Genomic DNA, 19,800 nt, shown 5'->3' on the forward strand with positions numbered 1-19,800 from the left:
TTCTTTCTGATAAACCAAAAGGAGGGAGCTGCGATCACACGTTAGCTAATGATGTATTTGATTTCAGCCATTATTATTCCACCGCACCACCTGCAAATCCAAGTTTCAAGATTGGCAAAGCCCATCATCGTGGCCTACCAACCAAAGTGCTGATATGCTTAAGAAGCCTAACTGGGCAATGTAACATAGAACCATTTAGAGGTTCACTTGTGACGGAAATCAAATTCGTGACCTTACGAAAAGATAGTTGACATTTGTACCACTAGGCCAACCATCTTGATAGTAATTGGAGGTGAAAGACGGTCACCGCAACCTACCAAGGTGCTGATAGCTAAGAAGTTTAACTAGACAACGCAACACAAAGCCACTCAAAGATTTGCTTGGTCTTGTGAAAAGCAATTGACATCTTTATCCACTAGGTCAACCACCCTTGATAGCTATTTGGGGTGAATTCGTTCAAGTGTGATTTTGTTTGCCATTTGAATCGAATCAAATAACATTAGGAAGTTGCTTAATATAACTTCCAATGACAACTCCACCTTGTGGAAAAAGAAGCATTGCATATCTCAATACAATGCACAGATTTACTGTTTTTGATATTGTCTCCAAAATGGAATTGCTCAAAAGAAAGTACTTTCTCTGGATTCACAAATGGTGCATTTTTGACATCATGAACTTTGTAACATTTTATTCTCGTCATTTAAATAAATATTTGCCATATCTATTTTGTAGATGAATTTTTGAACATTTGAACATATTTGATAATTCCACATGATTTCTATTCTCAAAATAGAAAAAAGAACAAGAATATGTTTCGTACAACTCTTAATTTATTTTTGTAATGTATAATTTTTTTTAGTTTTAAAATAATTTTATAAAAACTTTCTAGAATTTTTTCTATTCTTTTTCCCTCCCTTCTTTTTCCTCCTCTACTTAGGTTTTGGTGATGGTTGACGATCGGCCAAAGACGAGACCCGACCACCTCATTAGCCTTTGGGGAGTTTGCCCATTAGCTAGAGGAGGAGGAAGAAAAAAAAAAAAAAAAGAAAAAAAGACATGTTTTAGATTTATTATAGAAATAAAGAAGTAAGTTTTTTTTTATTTTTTTGTTCCAAATCTATTTCTAATTACTTATTCGTTATAAGAATAAAAAATTAATTGATGTTATCAAACTAATTTTTACTTTTCTTCTATTTAGCGGAACAAAAGAACAGAAATATTGAGGAACCGAAACGTTATCAAACATACTCAAACTTGTCAGGTTAAATTGATTTTCAAAGGATTCAAACCAATATTTTCTCCGAGCATATTCGTCACGCTTCAACAAAAGTAAAACCAGACTCTTTTTTCCCTTACACCGAAATTCACAGTGCCGTCCTAATTCCGAAAACTTAACGTACAAGTCAGACCCCCGGTTTCGCCCCTCGAAACTTAGGTACGCCGAAAAGGTCCGGACGTCACGGGGTAAAAAAGGAAGTCAAAATGCGCTAAGATTCGAACTAGAACCAGAAAAAAGAAAAAAGAGAAAAAAACCGCGAAAAGCCCAGTCGCCGTCGAGATGGGTCGAGAAACGACGCTTTCAAAATCGGGCGGAGGGAATGATGCTGTGCCGTGCTGGCGCACCCGAACCACTGCTTTTTTCAAAATTCTCTTCTTCAGCGGGTCGCTGCCCGCTCGCCTTTTCTCTTTAATCGTATTCGCCGGTCAATTCCCGAATTTCTCCACGTTCTCCCTCTCTCTCTCTCTCTCTCTCTCTTCCTTCTTGGATCTCTGAACTGGGCCAGCTCGGGAATCGCATCCCGCCTCCTCCGCCGCGGGCGACGGCGACGGCGACGGCGGCACCGCGCGACGCGCATCCGCTGCTGCTCCGGCTTCCCGGAGAAAAAAAAAGAGCTCCTTTCCAATTCGGGATTCCGCTGCCGTCCCTCGGCTCCTGGTGAGCTGAATCTGCTCGGAGTCATCGCCGCCGCCGCCGCGAGAGCCGCGGTTTGCTCCTGATCTCGAGAGAGGGGAGCCCGCGCGGGGAAATGTCGGCGGCCTGAGCTTCGGGAGTAGCGGATTTCGGGGGGGAATTGGGGGTCGCGCTTTTGTGTGTCTCTCTCTGTGATCCCGGGCAGCGGCGGCGGCGGCGATGTCGAAGGTGGTGTACGAAGGGTGGATGGTGAGGTACGGGCGGAGGAAGATCTACAGATCCTACATCCACATGAGGTACTTCGTGCTGGAGCCCCGGCTGCTCGCTTACTACAAGAAGAAGCCTCAAGACATTCAGGTCCTCCCTCTCTCTCTCAAGATATTCCTTTGGAGAGTAGAAGAATGAGTATGGGCAATTCGCATGCTTGGTCGCCTGTAGCTGTTTTTTCTATGATGCGCAATTTAAATTTTCGATCTTCGGCTCTTTTTTTCCCCCCCTGAGTGGCAAAGAAGGATTACCATATTGGACTGTTGGCTGTTTTGTTTGTTTGTCTTAGGTTCCGATCAAGACCATGGTGATCGATGGCAATTGTAGGGTGGAGGATCGCGGCTTGAAGATGCAGCATGGGCACGTGAGTTTGTCGTTTCCCTCGACTTGCTTATTTTTCGAGCATCCTATGTCCGCATCTAAATCTGCGGAAATCGATCGGCCTGGAGCGTGTTATTGCTTAATCTAAATTGCATTGATATGCAGGCGATTGAATCTTCTATTGAGATAATTAACTGATCTCACGTCACCTTGTCATTGCGCATAACTATACCCAGTTCCTCCGGTGCTTTTTATGTTGCTTATAAAGTGATCCTCTGGGAGGTGTAGGTTTATTTGTCTGAGCTTAGTTCAGTCTGCCTTTCTTGACATCCTTGTTTTCCCACTATATCCTTTGTAGACTTCAATATTGGAATTTCTGTGGTGTTGCGAGTTAAATTCTTAACATAGTACTATCCTTTTAGTATGGTATGAACCAAAAGTCGTTTATTTCATGAACTGAACTAAATGAACCATGTCGTGTTTTATCTAATGGGGTGCTATTGATTGCAGATGGTTTATGTACTGTGTGTTTACAACAAGAAGGAGAAGCAGCATCGAGTCACGGTGTGTGGTTTCTATCATTTGCACGGATTCTCTTTTAAAGCATGGAATGTTATAATATATTCTTTCTTAATCAGCCGACAATGATGAATAGGAGATTGAATTTGTTTTTTTTTGGTCGAAAGGAGATCGAATTTGGTTGTATTGGTCTTTACCAAAAAAAAAAAAAAATTGGTTGTATTGGGGATTTTTATGTGGCTTTCTTTCCTTTTTGGATCTTTTCGTGTTAGTTATTATGTATGCATGGGAAGATTACTGTAGTTGCCTATGGTGCAGAAGGAAATAAGAGCTCAAATTATTCTAATTTCTTTAAATGGACGAACCACATACAAGACCTTTAATATTGATCAAATTCCTGTCTGATATTTTTCATAATAAATCCAAATAATTCATTGTTTATTAGACAATGATGTCAATGGAAATTCTCCTGATGGTTAAGAGCAATGTTTATAGTGTGAAAATTTTGGTCCTTTCCCGAATATAGCCATGTTTTTCTAAAGCTGCAATACATTAAAGCTCGGTGGAGTAGTTTCATGGAAGTTGCTGTGAGATGCTGCAATACCTTAAAGCTAGGTTTTTTGGGCCAGATGGAAGCTGTACAGGACGCCCATTGAGTCTGCAATATACAACTGTGCGTCTATGGCAGATTTTAGCCAGCATGAATTAGTACACTATCTGTTGCAGTCTCCATCAGGAATAGATAGGTGAAAGTATCCAGGACGTCCTTAGTTTTCCTTTTGGCCCCTCGTTTTCCTCTTTTTCTAATGATTTTTTTGACCATTTCTTTGTCCTGAATGAACTGGACAACAAGTTTAAGGTAACTGAAATCCAATTTCGTGTCCTTCCTTCTGACTTTATTGCAGAACTCTAGATGTTCTTTTTCTTTTTTGTGTACTTGCAAAAAGCATCTGGCAGAGAAAGTGGGGGCGGGGTTGTGGATCCTGCAAATACTTCCATGCTAAGTTGGGGAGACGAATCTGGATTGTGGTAGTATTGAGGAATGCGATTAACTATCAATTATACATTTGCCAGGTTTAAATCAAAACAAAATGGCAATTTATCTACACAGCATCACAGATGTGTGCCAGACAACTATATTGACGATTGCTATTGCAGTCCTGAACCTTGATAGTGCTATTTTAAAACTATTTATTATACTCCCTCAACAGGAAAAACAAAACTCTGTATGATACAAACCTAGACCAGTTATAAGCAGTCAAGAATAATGATTATATTGTTCAATTAGTTGGGACTAGTTGCCAAGCTACATCTAGGTAGCTTCAAGCACTATCTCTTGTAGAGCCTACACTTTTGAGCGAAGAAAAGCTTCATTTAATGGTTTACTTTTGCTATAAACTGCTGGTACTTTATTTGTTTTGCTGTAGTTTTAGTAGTGTAATGGGAAATCTTGATTGTGAACTTTGCAAACTTTTTTAGGGGAATGAATAATCATACTATGCTCTTGTTCCAGATGGCAGCATTTAACATCCAGGAGGCCTTAATATGGAAGGAAAAAATTGAGACAGCAATCGATGAGGTTTGTATTTCTTTAAAGCAATTTCATAATAACCTCTCTCAAAACTCCGATTCTTGGTTTTAAATTGCGTCCTAACTTGAGTAGCACTAGTTAGAATTGTTCTGTTTACTAAGTGTTGTCGTTTGAGTAGACTTCCACGCCAAGTCATCCAACATTATTACTTTCTGTGTTCAATGCTTAAATATTTCATAGTGTTTGAGTTTTTGATGTCACTTGAGTCTTAACTGTGGATGAGGAACTAAATACTTGCTGTTGTCACCAGCAGCAGGAATCACGAACTGTAAATGGCAATAAGTATGTTTCTTTTGAATTTAAGCCTGGGATGGACAATGGAAGGACTGCTTCATCTTCAGACCATGAAAGTCAGTGAGTGCTTCGGATAAGATCTCTCTAACCATGTCATTTGGCATGACGCTCTTTTTGAGTTTGTTGATGCTTGTCTCTTTTCACCAACATTTTCTTTGTTTTGCTCTATGGCATCATCTAACTTCGGACGCCAATTCTAAGTTCTTTATTTTGCTGCATAGCATCATCTCACTTTTCTCAGGGAATTCGCTTGTATCCTTAATTTTCTGAGTTTTAAAATGTTTAGGCTATGCTTGCTACACGGAATGGAGGTTGGAATGGAACCGCCATTCGGTCTCCATTTGTATCATTAGCGGAATGAGTATTCCGATGGGAGTGCAAACTCCATCAATGGATGGAATTAGCATTCCTTGCCACAAGGGAAGGAATTGGCATTCATTTTTTTTTTAAACCAATTATTAATTTTTTTCAAGTTTAACCTAACTTTTTTCTCTATCTCATACTTCTTTATACAAGGGCATATTCAACAATTGACTCCGATAACTTTTCAATTCTCACATTGTTTTCCTATCACAGCCAAACATAAAATTAGGGATGCCTAATCTGTTCTATTTTCCTAAATAGGTAAAAGAAAAAATTATAGGGAACCAAGAGAGTGCAGTGCAAACCCCTTGGTTTGTGCTGGAGCATAGAGAAACCTCACATTGTGGAGAATAGTTGTTAGGATGCATGGGTTGCAGTTTGCTCATTGTGAAGTGGGCCTCTACTTTGATTATGGAAGGAGTCTCCTTAAGTAAATACTGAAGATCCAAAGCAGTTCTTATTATGTCTATTCTTTGTTAATTTTCCATTCATATTTAGCTGTAAAATTATTCTCCTTAGTGTCCTGCTCCAGGCTGCTGAACTTAGAATTTATAAACTTAGTACATGCCAGTGTATCCATAGAGTCTCCCTGGGCACTTTGACAGTAATAATATGGTCATTCATGCACATATTTCTGAGCTCTAGTGTGAATTCTCTTACTAATTTTGATATTCAGGTTCAGTGCACCGGAGGATGAAGATGATGCTCATCGAGACCTAGAGCGAAGGAAAACAATTGGAAATGGTTATTCAGTCCCCTTGATTTCTCATATTTGTCACGATTGCATTATCTACCTATCTAACTTGATCTCCAAACTTTTGGTAGGTCTTCCTGACTCAATCCTTGATTGGACCAGGGAAGTTGGCTCAGAAATGTCTTATCAGAATAACAATAACCAAGGATTTCCCAAAAAGCACTGGCGTCTGCACCAGTGTCAAAATGGTAGTGTGTTGTGACTAAATTTAGTTAAAGTTGGCCATCCCTGATGCAAAAATAAAACAATTGATTTTTCTATTGGTGACAGGTCTTCGGATTTTTGAAGAGCTTGTTGAAGTCGATTACTTGGTATGAATCTTTAACTTATATCTTTTGTGTGCATGAATTGATTACCTCTCCCACCTTTATTGATATTTGTTTGGTGGAGTTGCTTGATTTTGCTGCATGTTAGGATGTTTTGGGGTCCTTCAACATTTTTCATTGCGTTCTATGCAGCCAAGGAGCTGTGGTAGAGCAATGAAGGCTGTTGGAGTTGTTGAGGCTACGTGTGAGGAAGTGTTTCAGCTTGTAATGAGAATGGACGGGACTCGGTTTGAGTAGGTCTTTTCCTTACCACTTTCTGGTTAATAAAATGGGCTCGATAGAACTGCAATATGTCCTAGCTGGCATACTCTAAAGCATTGTTGATACTTTATGTACACATTTTAATTTATTATGGTAATGCTTGTTGCTTATTCTGACATCATCTAGAATAGTTGATCTAGTTCTTGGGTAGCATGATCTAGCAGCATAAAAAGGAACCACTCAGATTTGTCCACTCTGAAAGTTTGACTGCTTGGAGTTTATTCTGATTAAAACATAATTATTTAGTTCGAAGTTACTCTGTGAATCTCTGCATGTATGAGATGATCAATATGGTATGCAGATTGAAATGAGAAAGGACAATTTACTGTCTATGCAGGTGGGACAGCAGTTTCCAGGATGGTAGGTTAGTTGAAGAGGTAGATGGGCATACGGCAATATTATATCACCGGCTTCAGCTGGACTGGTACCCAATGTAATCTTCTTTTCTTTGGTTCAATCTCCTCTTTGTACTTCTGATAATGTAAGTAAATGCAATAGCTTTTTTTTTTTTTTTCGATGTTGGGGTTGTTACATCATGGTTTTTCTTCAATGAAACTCAACTCTATGTATGCACGACACTCTGATGTAATGGCAAATTTATGTGTGACCTTGGGTTATGAGGATACAATTTTGTAACTATTATTTTGATGAGATGGCTGGAATTGCATAGCTCAAGTAGATTTGAAGAGTGCATGAAATTTTTGGAAAAATGACAATTCACAAAACCAAAATGCCAAGGAAACCAAGAGAGAGTTGTTGACAACCTAGCTTTAGTTTCGTTTTTAGTTTGGAGTTTGCAGTTTGAAGTCGTAAGGCCCTTGAAAATGAGAACTTTCATGTCTCGCTCTTGTTGTATGATCCTGTGAAAACTCTGTGTAGTTATCCTGGTCTGTTTGGACTTTGTAGTGACATTTATTTACTACTCTTTGTCTTGTCTTTTCTTGTACCTTGTGAAATTTGAATTTTTTTTTTTTGAGCACTCAAAACCTTTTGGAATGTACATTGTGAGGCCTAATCTCATGGATTTTCTTTGATTTGGCAAATTTTCACATGTTGTTTTCCCTAACTTTGTAAGGCCTTACATTCATTCAAGTCTGTCATGAAATGGATTCTGGTGCAAACTTACATTAGAAGCCTTGACCTTAGAGAACTAGTTATGGGCCACATATGTCTTATGCAATTCCTTTGGATGAGTCATGCGATTAGTGATTCGATTGGTCATTTAATGCTTGCTATTACATATTAGGAAATCAATGGGCTTCTTTGGCATTTAATTTTCTGGTTTGTTTACTGTTTCTACCTTGGTATATTTCTCATTTATGAGTAGTTCACTCACAATAGACCGGATGTTGTCAATAACTCTATTGCAGGTTGGTTTGGCCACGTGATCTTTGTTATGTGCGGTACTGGCGCCGAAATGATGATGGGAGTTATGGTACAGTGCTTCTCCACCGGTGTCAAATTCAGTTATTTTTGTCGCATGAAGAAATTTCCTTTGCTTGATGTTAGAACACCCTAGTATTGACTTATTTCAACCTTTATGTATAATTGCTTGACTAATTAGGCGCATTTAAATATTGGATTCTTTGCAGTTGTGCTATTCCGTTCTAGAGACCATGAAAATTGTGGCCCACAGCCTGGATATGTGCGTGCACATGTTGAGAGTAAGTCATAGATGTAGATTTCACAAAGCCAAAAAGGATTGTAGATTTTTTAATATAATGAAAAATACTGATATGAAAATCATTAGAGCAATTTTAACATGTGCTCTCAGGTGGAGGGTTCAACATCTCACCGCTAAAATCTCGAAATGGGAGGCCAAGAACACAGGTTCAGCATCTTATGCAAATTGATCTTAAAGGATGGGGTGTGGGCTACATTCCAGCATTTCAGCAACATTGTCTCGTTCATTTGTTAAATAGTGTAGCTGGTGAGTTCCTTCTCACATTTCTCTCTTTGACTTTCTAAGTTTAAGGTTGTTGCTGATGCGCATTATACTTTGAGGGGTTGAAGACTGCACACATTCCCGATTGTCATATGTATGTCCTCATTTTTTCATTACCTTTCCATTTGCATCTTGTCTGGGTTTCAGCACTAAATTCTCGCATATTCTGTATAATAGTTTGACTTGATTATACTCAAATGTGAAGATAATTTCTGATGTCTAAATTCATTGGTTTTCAACTAGCTGCAATATATATTGAGTACTTGGAGGCGGAACATTTAAAATTTTTTTGCATAATTTCTTTTTCAATTATCAGAGCTATTTTTCTAGCCTAAAATGTACTGGTTATCACAATTAGACTTATGATGGTCTGTTTTCTTTTATGTTTGCTTATCTATGAGCTAGAGAGAATTTCACCTTTCTCTGCTGATGACAAATCTTCATTATGTACTTCTTGCTTAAAGGAATGCGTGAATGGTTTACCCAGACAGATGAAAGAAGTGCCCTTCCAAGAATCCCTGTCATGGTTAATATGACATCGGCTTCTATTTCTGCAAATAAGGCTAAACATAATGAATCTAATGTTCAACCAGCACCTTCTCTTCAAACTAATGCTTCGGGTAGAAATTCTGTTATGATGGACGAAGATTCTGATGAGGATGAGGAATTTCAAGAACAAGAGGTTTGATTTACTTTTGGGTATTCCTCATTTATGAGTGCTTATCTTTTCAGGACCTTAACTTTATTCTCTTTTCATTAATGTAATGGTGGTCTAGGAATACTCAACTGGTCTTGAGGGTGAATTCAAGAAAGAAGGTAAATGTTGTCCTTTGAACTTTGACTACTTCTTGTCTCAATTGTTGTGTAAATTGAATATAACACTTTGCTTGTATGTTGTAAATAAAATGAAGCCATGGAGGAAGAAGCAGCGGAAGAAATTGATTTGTCATGCTTTTCTGGTAATTTACCTCATGTTGACCGTGATAATGCTCGTGACTGCTGGACAATTTCTGATGGGAATAATTTCAGAGTTCGGAGCAAGCATTTTTGCTATGACAAATCAAAGGTCCTTTATATCTTTCTTCCGTGCTCATATACTCATTTTTACATTATCATTAGTAGTCATGCACTCACTACAGTTTTTGCAACTTTTGTTATGAAGATCCCTGCAGGAAAACATCTAATGGATCTTGTTGCTGTTGATTGGTTCAAGGACACAAAAAGAATAGACCATGTTGCTAGAAGAAAAGGATGTGCAGCACAAGTCAGTACTCAGATTGCTAAAATATTTTGCTTAAGACTGTTCTCCTGTCTGAAACCCCATTAACTTGTTGTATGAGGTGCTTTTCATCTGGTGTGGTGTGGTGGGACTTCTGTTTTGGTGCTTTGTTTGGGGGGGGGTGGGGGTGGTCATGAGACATTGTGAAAAATCATAATTCTGAGTAGGCACATATCATTAGTGTCCTTGTATTTAGCTCAGTAAAGGTGGTGCATTGTGTTATCCAAAAGCAAAATCTTAATGCCACTATACCCAAGAATAGCTAGTCAGGTCACTACAGACAAAGGAAGGAAAGATCAGTTGATGTAAACTGGATCTTCATCTCTCAACCAGATAGAAACTGATAGGGATAGTAGGTGGGTGTTTGGGACTGCTGACCCTGTTCCAAACAGAACCGCATCGAGTTTCAAATAAGACCATGAACCTGTTACCACCTTGAATGGGGTTTAAAAATGTAAAAATGTAGTCTATAAACCGTCCTGCTTAAGTATATGAGAACCTGAAACCCAACTGGAACACGATTAACATGTTAGTATTAATAAATTAATATATTAATTTAAAAATTAAAAATATAATTGCCTGAATAATCTACTGTATTTTAAGAAGAAAATTATCTTCCAGTAACATGTTCAGTACACTTCTAGTTTTAGAGTACCAGTCAATTAAATTCTGTACTTGTCCTAAACTTTACAAGTTTCCTACATGGGACTCCAGACCTGTCCCTCAATTCAGAGTGGTGGAAGCTAGTCATGTTACAATGGGGTTGGGGCAGGTCAGTAATCTGATTTAACTTGATCTGCTGAAGCCTTAGGAACAGAACAAATAGAGTAAAATCTTTGCATAAAGAGACACTGTCAGAGTTGCTGATTATGTCTCTTTTCCAAGTTTGTGCTTTTTAGGTTTTCCTCACGTAGAGGCAAAAGAACTTTCTCAATTTCAGCCCCTTGTACTGTTCATATTGGTGGTGTATCTTGATGGACGATTAAATTTTGTGCTCTGCATTTGTTGGAACTTTGTACAGGCTGGATTGGCCTACTCCACATTAACATACAGCTAACAGTTGGTTGAATTTGATTTAAGCACACAGTTTCACAAAGGAAATGGCGGAACTAAAATGTGGGGTTTGGTCTTCAATCTCTGTTAATGAGTGCTCATGTATCTTCCACATTTCTAGCTCAATAGAACAAACAGAAAAGTTTTGAGCTTTCTGAAACCATGTACTCTTAATGTCAGTTTTCAATCTTAGAGCAGTCTCTTCAGAAAAATTTCTTTAGTTATTGTGTGCACTTCATTTTTCCTTGCCACTTAGAAGCTGATAGCTTTTCTTTCTACTTGATTAGAAGTCTTATCCAGGTCTAGATGCGTCAAATGATGACATCGGGGAACTATATATAAACGTGAACAAAAGGAAAGCTGCAAGAATGAAATAGTTCTATAAGTACTCAAGCATTGCCATATTCTTTTAAGGGCTATTTGGACAAGGCTCTTGTTAACACGTGCCCTGGGGCACTTGCTAATCATACATAATGCAGAAATGTTTTCATTGGCAATGTATTGTGCCAAACATGGGGAAAACATTGTTTGGGAAATGAGAAAGCTTTCTTTAGTTGGATGCTTAACAATTGCCCTGGAGTACTTCTTAACAAACTCCTTTTGACAAATAATGATGGTTCTAGTAACACTATAATGTCACTTGGCTTTGCATTTGCCTAGTCGGCGATGAACATCACATATTTTAGTGAATATCGCTGTGACATGAATATAACCACAGCTGATGCATAATGGCCTTTAGGATTTGTTTATACTGTGATTATACCTAGCTCCGTATACCTAGCTCCGTATATCTAAATAATTGTTGTAAATTGATGATTTGTCCTCATTTTGTGACCTTAAGTACTTTTCATCTGAATTTAGGTCTTTCTACGTGTCTCTACAGGTTGCTTCAGGAAAGGGGCTTTTCTCCATTGTCATCAATGTGCAAGTAAGCACCTCAAATTGAATAATCATTTATTTTCAGTTTAGCTAGTTTGGCAGTAGCATAACCCTATCATCTATGCAGGTACCTGGCTCAACCCACTACAGTATGGTATTTTACTTCGTAACAAGAAAATTAGAACCTGGATCCCTCTTGCAACGATTTGTCGATGGTGATGATGAATTCCGCAATAGTAGACTCAAGCTCATCCCTTCGGTACCAAAGGTACTTGGCTCAGCCATTTTATGATATCAACAGATTGACAATACTAACAGTACTTAATCGCCCTACATTTTTCAGGATGAAACATATGATTACTTCAAGATCCTTACATTAGACACACATAGACATGTCTGGCCATAGGTGTATGTGGATAATACTATGTTCCCGAGTTGCTTTGATGGGAATGCTTGGGCAATTTGGTCAAGTTGCTTATATATATTAGTGTAGAAAATTATTAGACGTCCTAGTGTGTGTTACTAAGAAAATTGTGATAATAAGGCCTCTCCAAATTTAAAAATTTCACATTCGATCAAGTAATGATCTATCAGTATCTATATATATCACTGTGGTAAGGATCCTATTAATTTCCTGGAGTACTTCTTCTGATAATTGGATCCTTACCTTTTCTTCTTTTTCTGCAGTATTTTTTCTTGAGGATGTTGACTTGTAATGCACATTATGCAGGGTTCGTGGATTGTTCGGCAGAGTGTTGGTAGTACTCCTTGTTTGTTGGGGAAAGCAGTTGACTGCAATTATATCCGTGGTTCTAACTACCTGGAAGTAAAGAATCATCTGGTTTTGCTTAGATGCAATGTTTATGGGAATTTGATGATATTCCGTTTGTTTTAACATAATTTTCTCTTTTTGTAGATTGATGTCGACATTGGTTCTTCTACTGTTGCTAATGGAGTTTTGGGGCTTGTGATCGGAGTCATCACAACACTGGTTGTTGATATGGCTTTTCTTGTACAGGTATGCTAATGATATTGTGCATACTCTGTTGAATGTCTTCTGTTGTGGTTTTGTCCCCACTTTGATGCAGTTTTCATATAGTCCAAAGTGCATTAGTTGCTAACCGAATCTTTTAAATGTGTTCTAAGATTTTGGCATGTATGACTTGTCTTTATTCTATACTTAATAACAAATTCACAGAAATATTATATAACATTGGGGGCATAGACATTCTTGGAGCATAACCCTAAGCTAGCGAAGTGTCTGGTTTTACTCGAGCTAATATGGAGTTGATGGCGATCTTCCCCATTACTTACTCTACCTCAGACATATATTCATACAATATTGATTGCTGTGTAATATGTCAATAGGGTTCTCATTTTTAGGGACACATCAATAAGAGATCTGCATTGGTTTTCCGTGTCAACTTTTTTAGTGAGAAAATGAAAAAAATTACATGACTTCAGTTTAGGAGCGTTGCACTAGTCTGTAAACTTTTCTGGGCTTGATTTTGACCATCTTACTCATTGAATTCCACGTCCTAGCTACCATTCATAGCCTCAAAATGAACATGATTCTCTTAGAAATATATTTGACGGAATGAGAAATTTAAAGCCGCCTAAAAAGAAAGACAACAAAAACTACTACAAGGACTAAGCCTTTTCCACAAGGTGGGGCTGGCTACATGAGTCATTTTAAGCTCTAGATGCTCCATCTCTTTTTGTGTTGTTTTCTCCCAAGTCCCTTTAGGCCTTTCCTTTCCCTGTCTAACCCGAGTCTCCATCTCCATCTCAACATCTATCTGGGCTTTCCTCTGGTTGGCTTTTCTTTGCTGTGTTCGGGTCTCTCTCAATTCACTCAACAAAGGATGGCAATAATGGATCATTGAGAACCCAGGAAAATGACATGTTGCAAACAGCTGAAATAAGGGATACTGGAGCTGGAACCTCTTTATTAACTGCACGAAGCTCGAAGGCTAATTCATGATGCATTGGAGTGACCTAGATGAGGAAATTAGAAATAACAAACAGCAAATGAGGAGAAGTCTTTTACCACGATAAGCATAACATGTTTGATTATTTCTTGTTATATGATTAGGGTATATCAGATGTCTTAATATTGAAAAAAAATGCCTCCATTGTCTGTGACTATATTTGTTCTTTTGAGGAGGCATTATCTATCAAATGCTTTTTCTTATTGGCTTGAGCTGCCGGCCACTTAATTTTGGGACATCTAACGCTTCATGTGCTGCTTAAGAATAAAGGAAAAAGGAAAAGATAAAGAAATCTAATGCTTCAATTTGTGTAATGCATGATGCAGGCTAACACTGTTGATGAGTTGCCAGAACGGCTGATCGGAGCAGTTCGTGTCTCTCATATCGAGCTTTCATCTGCCATTGTTCCCACTCTGGATGCAGAACCATCATGACCCATCCAGGTTTCGAATGCACATTATTTGTTCAGGCAGAGGGTACTGATTACCGCCTCGATTTTCATATCCATACAAGAATCACTTTCTGTTGGGAGGAACAAAAAGAACGAGTATTTTGATCTTGTGCTTGACTTCCTCAATCACAATGCCACAATTCATTCGTCTTCTCATAAATTTTCTCCATACGTACAGTGTCTGTGGTTTGGTACATGCCGAGAATAATGATGAATTTTGGTAGTGCATCTTTGATCTCCAAAAGCGCCTGCAGATGCTTGGCTGTGAAATATGATTATTGGCTCTGAATTAATTAGTCTAGGAAAAGATATTGATAGCCTCAGGAATCCAACGTGGAATCAGTAATGGCTTTGAAAATTAGAAATTGGCATTGATCACTGCTCTATGACCCGTGAATATGGTTCTCGTGAAAATTGGTAGGAACTGATGCTCGCTTTATTGTTCTAGCTTCAAACTTCCTCCTCCACACAAGTAGGCAACAACAAAGCAACAACAAAGCACACACTGCCTAATCTGTTTTCCGATTGACAAAATCTCTAAAAGCATCCAAAGAACTCACCGAACTCTCAGGGAAGCCCCTCTCAAACCTCTCTCCCAGACCCACCGATCTCCTCCTGATCCCTTCATCCGTCAAGACCCGCTCCATTCCCTTCAAAACATCATCCTTCTGCACCATCTCAGCCGGGTACTCGTCACACACCAGAGCCCCTATCTTGAGATGGTTCACCACCAGCTTGGCATTGTAGTATTGGTCGCCCCTGATCGGCCATGCCAAAATCGGGACCCCTCTCACTATCGCCTCCACCGTGGAGTTCCACCCGCAGTGCGACACGAACCCGCCAGTCGATGGGTGGCTCAGTATCAGCAGCTGTGGCGCCCACCCGTGTATGACCAGCCCCCTCTCCCCCACCCTGCTGTCCAAACCATGTGGAAAATAGCTGCTTTCCATCTGGGCCGGTCCTCCGCCTGGTGGACCGGGCCGGGCCGACTTCTTTTGGATCACCCATATGAATGGCCGGCTCGACTCCTCCAGCGCCTTGGCTAGCTCCGGGTACTCCTCCGCCGATGGGCCCACCTCGCTGCCGAACGAGATGTACATGACGGAGTTGGGAGGCTGCCGGTCGAGCCACCCGATGATCTCGTCGTCCGAGTAGTTGGACTCTCTCTTGGGCCGGATCCCCCGCTCCTGAAGCAAGGACGCCGCCGACCTCCAGTACTCGTCCGGCAGGAGTGGGCCGATGCCCCAGACGGGCCTGCCCGTCAGATTGGCCACGTAATCCAGGAACGGGCGCTCGAGATCGTCACACGTGTTGATCAGTAACGCGACTGAGCTCTTCACTTCTTCCACCCACGGGGCCGGCTGACCCGGAAGGGGCGGGCCCATCTGCAGCCCCGATCCTCCTGGGCCCCTTCCTCCACCTCTCCCTCCCCGGTTCGAGGGCATCCAATGGCGCCTCTGTTTAAGATCCGAATAACTCAGCACCATCTCATTGGGCAAGCCCGGCAAGGCACGGACCTCCCCAGGCTTCATGTCGTCGGGCCGGACCACGTACGCCGCGTGCTGCACCGCGGCCCAGCACGCCCCGGAAGTGATGAAAGTCACCGTGGGGATCCCAAGCTTGGAGAACACCTCCTCGGTCTTGTACATGATGTGGTCGATCACCGCGCAAACGGGCCGGGCTCGAGCCGGGTCCCGCCCGGCGAGGAACGACTCGATGCCTCGGGCCATCTGCTGGTGCTGGCGGGGGAAGCCAGCAGGCGGGTCGGCCGGCGTTTCCTGCGGCGGTGGTGAGACGTCGACCAGAGCGAAGAGAGGGGACTGTTGGAGAGCGGAGGGGACGGAGGAGGAGATGTCGGAGTCGGCGAGGACGGTGATGCGGAAGTCGCGGCGGAGGAGGTACTTGCAGAGCTCGATGCAAGGGAAGAGATGGCCTTGCCCGATCTTGGGCACCACCAGGATCTCATTCTCGGCTGACATGCCTTGGTCGAACTTCTTGATGTTCTGCTGGTTAAGGAGGTCAAAGAGAAGGAAGATTTCGCAGGCTAAGTATCTGTAGCCCGATCATAATTTACAGAGAGAGAGAGAGAGAGAGAGCAAGCTTGGACTGGTAGGTGGCGACTCGGATCGGATTTTGCAGGTGGAAGATTGCTGCGAAAGTGGGTATTGGAATGGAGGAAGTACCATACATTCTCTCGGTCACTGTGATTTTTTCTCTGTGATTTTTAGTTACGATCCAACCTCCATCAAGATCAGATTTTGGATTTTGGGTTGAGTTTTGGTCGCCCCACATGTCATTGCCGACGCGAAATCTGCAGGCATCATCATGCTTTGTCTCCCTACATTAAATCAAATGAGAAATCTTGCGGGACCCGCATCGTCAATGGCTCACCTCATGGTCGGCATATCTCTTGGGAGTGACTAGATAAGATCGGTTTTTTCCTTTCGACGGAAGCAACCGCAGAACGCTAGAGAGGTCTAATGTAAAACCCTGCTTTTGTCCAAATGGGGATTATGATATTCGTTCGATCTTCCGATAGGGGGTTGGCCCTTTCGATAGGAAATATCTGGACGCACCGAATTATGTGACGACGAAAGGCATTGATGCGTTGTCCATTAGGCACTCACAAAAGTCTTTGGATGCAACGTCGTGACTGACGCCCAAAAGATCCAAAGGATGTCCCCAGCGTTTGCTGTTTGGATTATAATCCGTGTCTATGAGAAACCACCGAAAGCAACGGCAATATCTCTACCATCTTTATTCTCGCTTTCTTTTCATGGACAGAGGACCGAGATTGAAACCAAAAGCTCTTTAAAGACAAAGCAATCTGTCTTCTTTCTTTCGTCAGCTATTCAAACTCTTTACTAATTTGTAATGAAACAACTCACTTGGCATGACCCAGTAAATTCATCTGGCAACCTGAACACATGCATCCATTTCAACAGGCTATACAGACTCTCTGGTTTATTCATGAAACGGCTCGCCATATTCATGCATTAGATAGGCCATATGCAAACTTCCCAGACGAAAATTCAGTAGAGATGGGAAGTTTTGCAGGCAGAACTAAGATAAAGTCTCACGGTTACATAGGCAAAGACCTAGTTGAGACAGAACTGGTCCGAAGTCCCTGGTTGATAAAATCTCTAAAAGCCTCGAACGCCCTCCTCGAGCTGGCCGGGAAACCGTGCCCGAACTTGGCCTTGATCGAGGCCGCCTTCTCGTGCATCTCCTCGTCCGACATGAGGCTCTCGATCCCCTTCGCTATCTCGTCCTTCTTCACCACCTGGGACAAATCCTCGGCCACTCTGTACCCCACCTTGAGGTGGCTCACCACCAGCTTGGCATTGTAGTGCTGATCCCCCCGGATCGGCCACGCCAGGATCGGGACCCCACGCCCGACCGCCTCCGCCGTCGAGCTCCACCCGCAGTGCGACAGGAACCCACCCGTCGACGGGTGGCTCAGGATCAGGAGCTGCGGCGCCCACCCTCTTATGATCAGGCCCCTGTCCCCGACCCTGCCCTCCATGCCGTCCGCGAAGTCGCCTCCGGACTTGGACCCGATGACCCATATGAAGGCCGGGTCGACTCCTCCAGCGCCGCCGCCAGCTGCGCCAGCTCCTCCTCGTCCGGGCCCACCTCGCTGCCGAACGCCACGTACAGGACCGAGCGCCGCGGCTTGCCGTCCAGCCACTGGACCACCTCGTCCTCCGTGCAGCTCGACTCGCGCCCGTGCTGCCGGATCGCGCGGTCGGAGATCAGCGCGCCGCCGGGCGCCTTCCAGTACTGCTCCGGCAGGAGCGGGCCGATGCCCCAGACCGGCATCTTCATCTGGTCCCCCATGTAGTCGAGGAAGGGCTGCTCCAGGTCGCCGCACGAGTTGAACATGAGCCCGATCGAGCCCTCGACTTCCGGCACCCAGGGCGGCCGGCCGCCGGGCTTCGGCGGCCCGCCTCCGCCGCCTCCCGGCGGCTTCGGGCCAGGACCGGGCGGGCCACCTCGAGGAGGCCCGAAGGGCTTCCTCTTAAGATCGGAGTGAACGATGGCCATTTCTTCGGGCAGCCCGGGAATCAGGCGAGCCTCGCCGGGCCGGACGTCGCTCGCCTGCGCCTTCCACGCGCCGAGCTCCATGGCCGCAGCGCAGGCGCTGAAGGTGACGAAGCTGACCACGGGGACATCGAACTTCCAGAACACTTCCTTGGTCCACCCCACCTGGAAATCCACGACCGCGCACAGCACGCCGGGCGGCTCGCCGCCGGCCGCCCGTTTCTCGAGGTGGGCGGAGAGGTCCCGGCCGGCGGGCTGGTTGAGGTGGTCGGAGACGCGCATGGGGGGGCCGGAGGAGCCGGCGATCTGGGCGACGGCGACGAGGGGGTTGGAGGAGAAGGAGGGAGGGATGGCGGAGGAGAGGTGGGAGGGGATGACGAGGGTGGCGAGGTAGCCGAGGCGGGTGAGGTGGAGGCAGAGCTCCATGCAGGGGTGGAGGTGGCCCTGCCCCGGCCCGGTGACGACGAAGATCTCCGCCGTCGCCGACATGGGAAAAGCGGCCGGATCGAATCGTTTCCCTGTGATCGGCGTTGAAGCTTTCAGGGAGCGAATTGACGGAAGGCGGGCGTCGCTGGCGGATTAAAAGGAGGGGAGCGAGTCAGTCTTGAGTGTCAAGATTGGATCGTTGGATCATGGGAACTGAACTCCTTTCTGTTCTCCACTGTGGAGAATAGAAGAAGCAGGAAGTGACCAAAAATGAAAAGAGAAAGCAAGTGAATTGACCGTTTGGTGAGATCAATATTCAGCTCATTTCATAAGCACTTTTCCATGCCCATTGTTTCTTTATTATATTAATATATGGGTAATGTTTTAAATTGTGATATTATAAATTATAAATTTTCTTAATACTTTTGTTCAACTGACATCATAATGTATGGAGTGGGTATCTTATTTTCTGCACTGATAGTTTTGTTATGATATGATAAAATCCGAACATGAAAAAAAGAAACTCGAGATATTTGGTATAGAGGCCTATCATGGAGAAGGGAGTCTTTCTAATCTTATCCCTTGTGAGGTAGAGGCCTACCAAAAAGTAGTAGAAGCCAATTGCACAAAAAGAAAAAAGAAAAAAAAAAAAAGTGGTTTATTTGAATATGCCTTTCTGTCTTCTTTTAATGTAGTTGTGACATGCTTCTTGAATAATTATTTCGGAATCTCTATATACTAGCAGAGATTCCCTCAGTACCTTTTAAGAAAATTTCCAAATTGACAAGTTAATGTGAGATTATCTATGGGTTTTGCACTATTTGAATATAAAACAATTTTCTAAAAGATCCAAATTTTCATGCTTCGATGGGTTTTCGAGATCTTTTCGATAACTTATGTTGCATTGAAGGGATATCTTATATGAACATAGTAACAAAGGAATCAAAGCCCATAGTAACAAAGGAATCAAAGAAAGCAATGTGGTTTCTCATGTGTGATCATTTCACTTGCTTAGTCCAGCTAGCAACTGATCTTGAAATCTTTCATCCAATATTCCTTAATATAAGATGGAAGTCTATTTTAACTAGATCAACTATTCAATCAAATGATATCGAATATAATTC

General features: G+C 42.5%; 3 protein-coding genes across 5 annotated transcripts; 1 reads left to right on the plus strand and 2 right to left on the minus strand.

Moving 5' to 3' along the window:
- Nucleotides 1-1,606: 1,606 nt before the first annotated feature.
- LOC104444241 (protein ENHANCED DISEASE RESISTANCE 2) lies at nt 1,607-14,499 on the plus strand. Of its 3 annotated transcripts, XR_005545749.1 has the most exons (23): nt 1,607-2,269; nt 2,469-2,543; nt 3,011-3,064; nt 4,533-4,598; nt 4,861-4,964; nt 5,944-6,011; nt 6,093-6,209; nt 6,292-6,332; nt 6,480-6,580; nt 6,946-7,041; nt 7,979-8,043; nt 8,201-8,272; nt 8,383-8,538; nt 9,018-9,235; nt 9,330-9,369; nt 9,465-9,619; nt 9,716-9,817; nt 11,769-11,813; nt 11,892-12,032; nt 12,495-12,590; nt 12,681-12,782; nt 14,082-14,281; nt 14,363-14,499. XR_005545749.1 is itself a non-coding variant. In XM_010057883.3 (22 exons), exons 1-22 carry the CDS (start codon nt 2,132-2,134, stop codon nt 14,187-14,189), a joined length of 2,160 nt encoding a protein of 719 aa, XP_010056185.2. In that variant the 5' UTR covers nt 1,608-2,131; the 3' UTR covers nt 14,190-14,434. The 3 variants fall into 3 exon arrangements, 2 of the variants coding, with proteins under 2 accessions (XP_010056185.2, XP_018729680.2); XM_010057883.3 differs by having other exon boundaries at nt 1,608-2,269; nt 14,082-14,434; XM_018874135.2 differs by having other exon boundaries at nt 1,608-2,269; nt 4,864-4,964; nt 14,082-14,434.
- Nucleotides 14,500-14,715: 216 nt separating this feature from the next.
- LOC104444240 (UDP-glycosyltransferase 76E4-like) lies at nt 14,716-16,185 on the minus strand. The gene has a single exon (XM_010057882.3). It carries the CDS (start codon nt 16,183-16,185, stop codon nt 14,716-14,718), a length of 1,470 nt encoding a protein of 489 aa, XP_010056184.2.
- Nucleotides 16,186-17,016: 831 nt separating this feature from the next.
- On the minus strand, nt 17,017-18,963 carry LOC104444242 (scopoletin glucosyltransferase). The gene is given in 2 exon segments (XM_010057884.3): nt 17,017-17,779; nt 17,782-18,963. Coding segments are annotated over 2 exon segments (1,449 nt in total). The 5' UTR covers nt 18,740-18,963; the 3' UTR covers nt 17,017-17,288.
- Nucleotides 18,964-19,800: the final 837 nt, after the last annotated feature.

Source organism: Eucalyptus grandis, chromosome 8 (genome assembly GCF_016545825.1).
Source record: "Eucalyptus grandis isolate ANBG69807.140 chromosome 8, ASM1654582v1, whole genome shotgun sequence".
NCBI classification, from domain to species: Eukaryota; Viridiplantae; Streptophyta; class Magnoliopsida; order Myrtales; family Myrtaceae; genus Eucalyptus; species Eucalyptus grandis.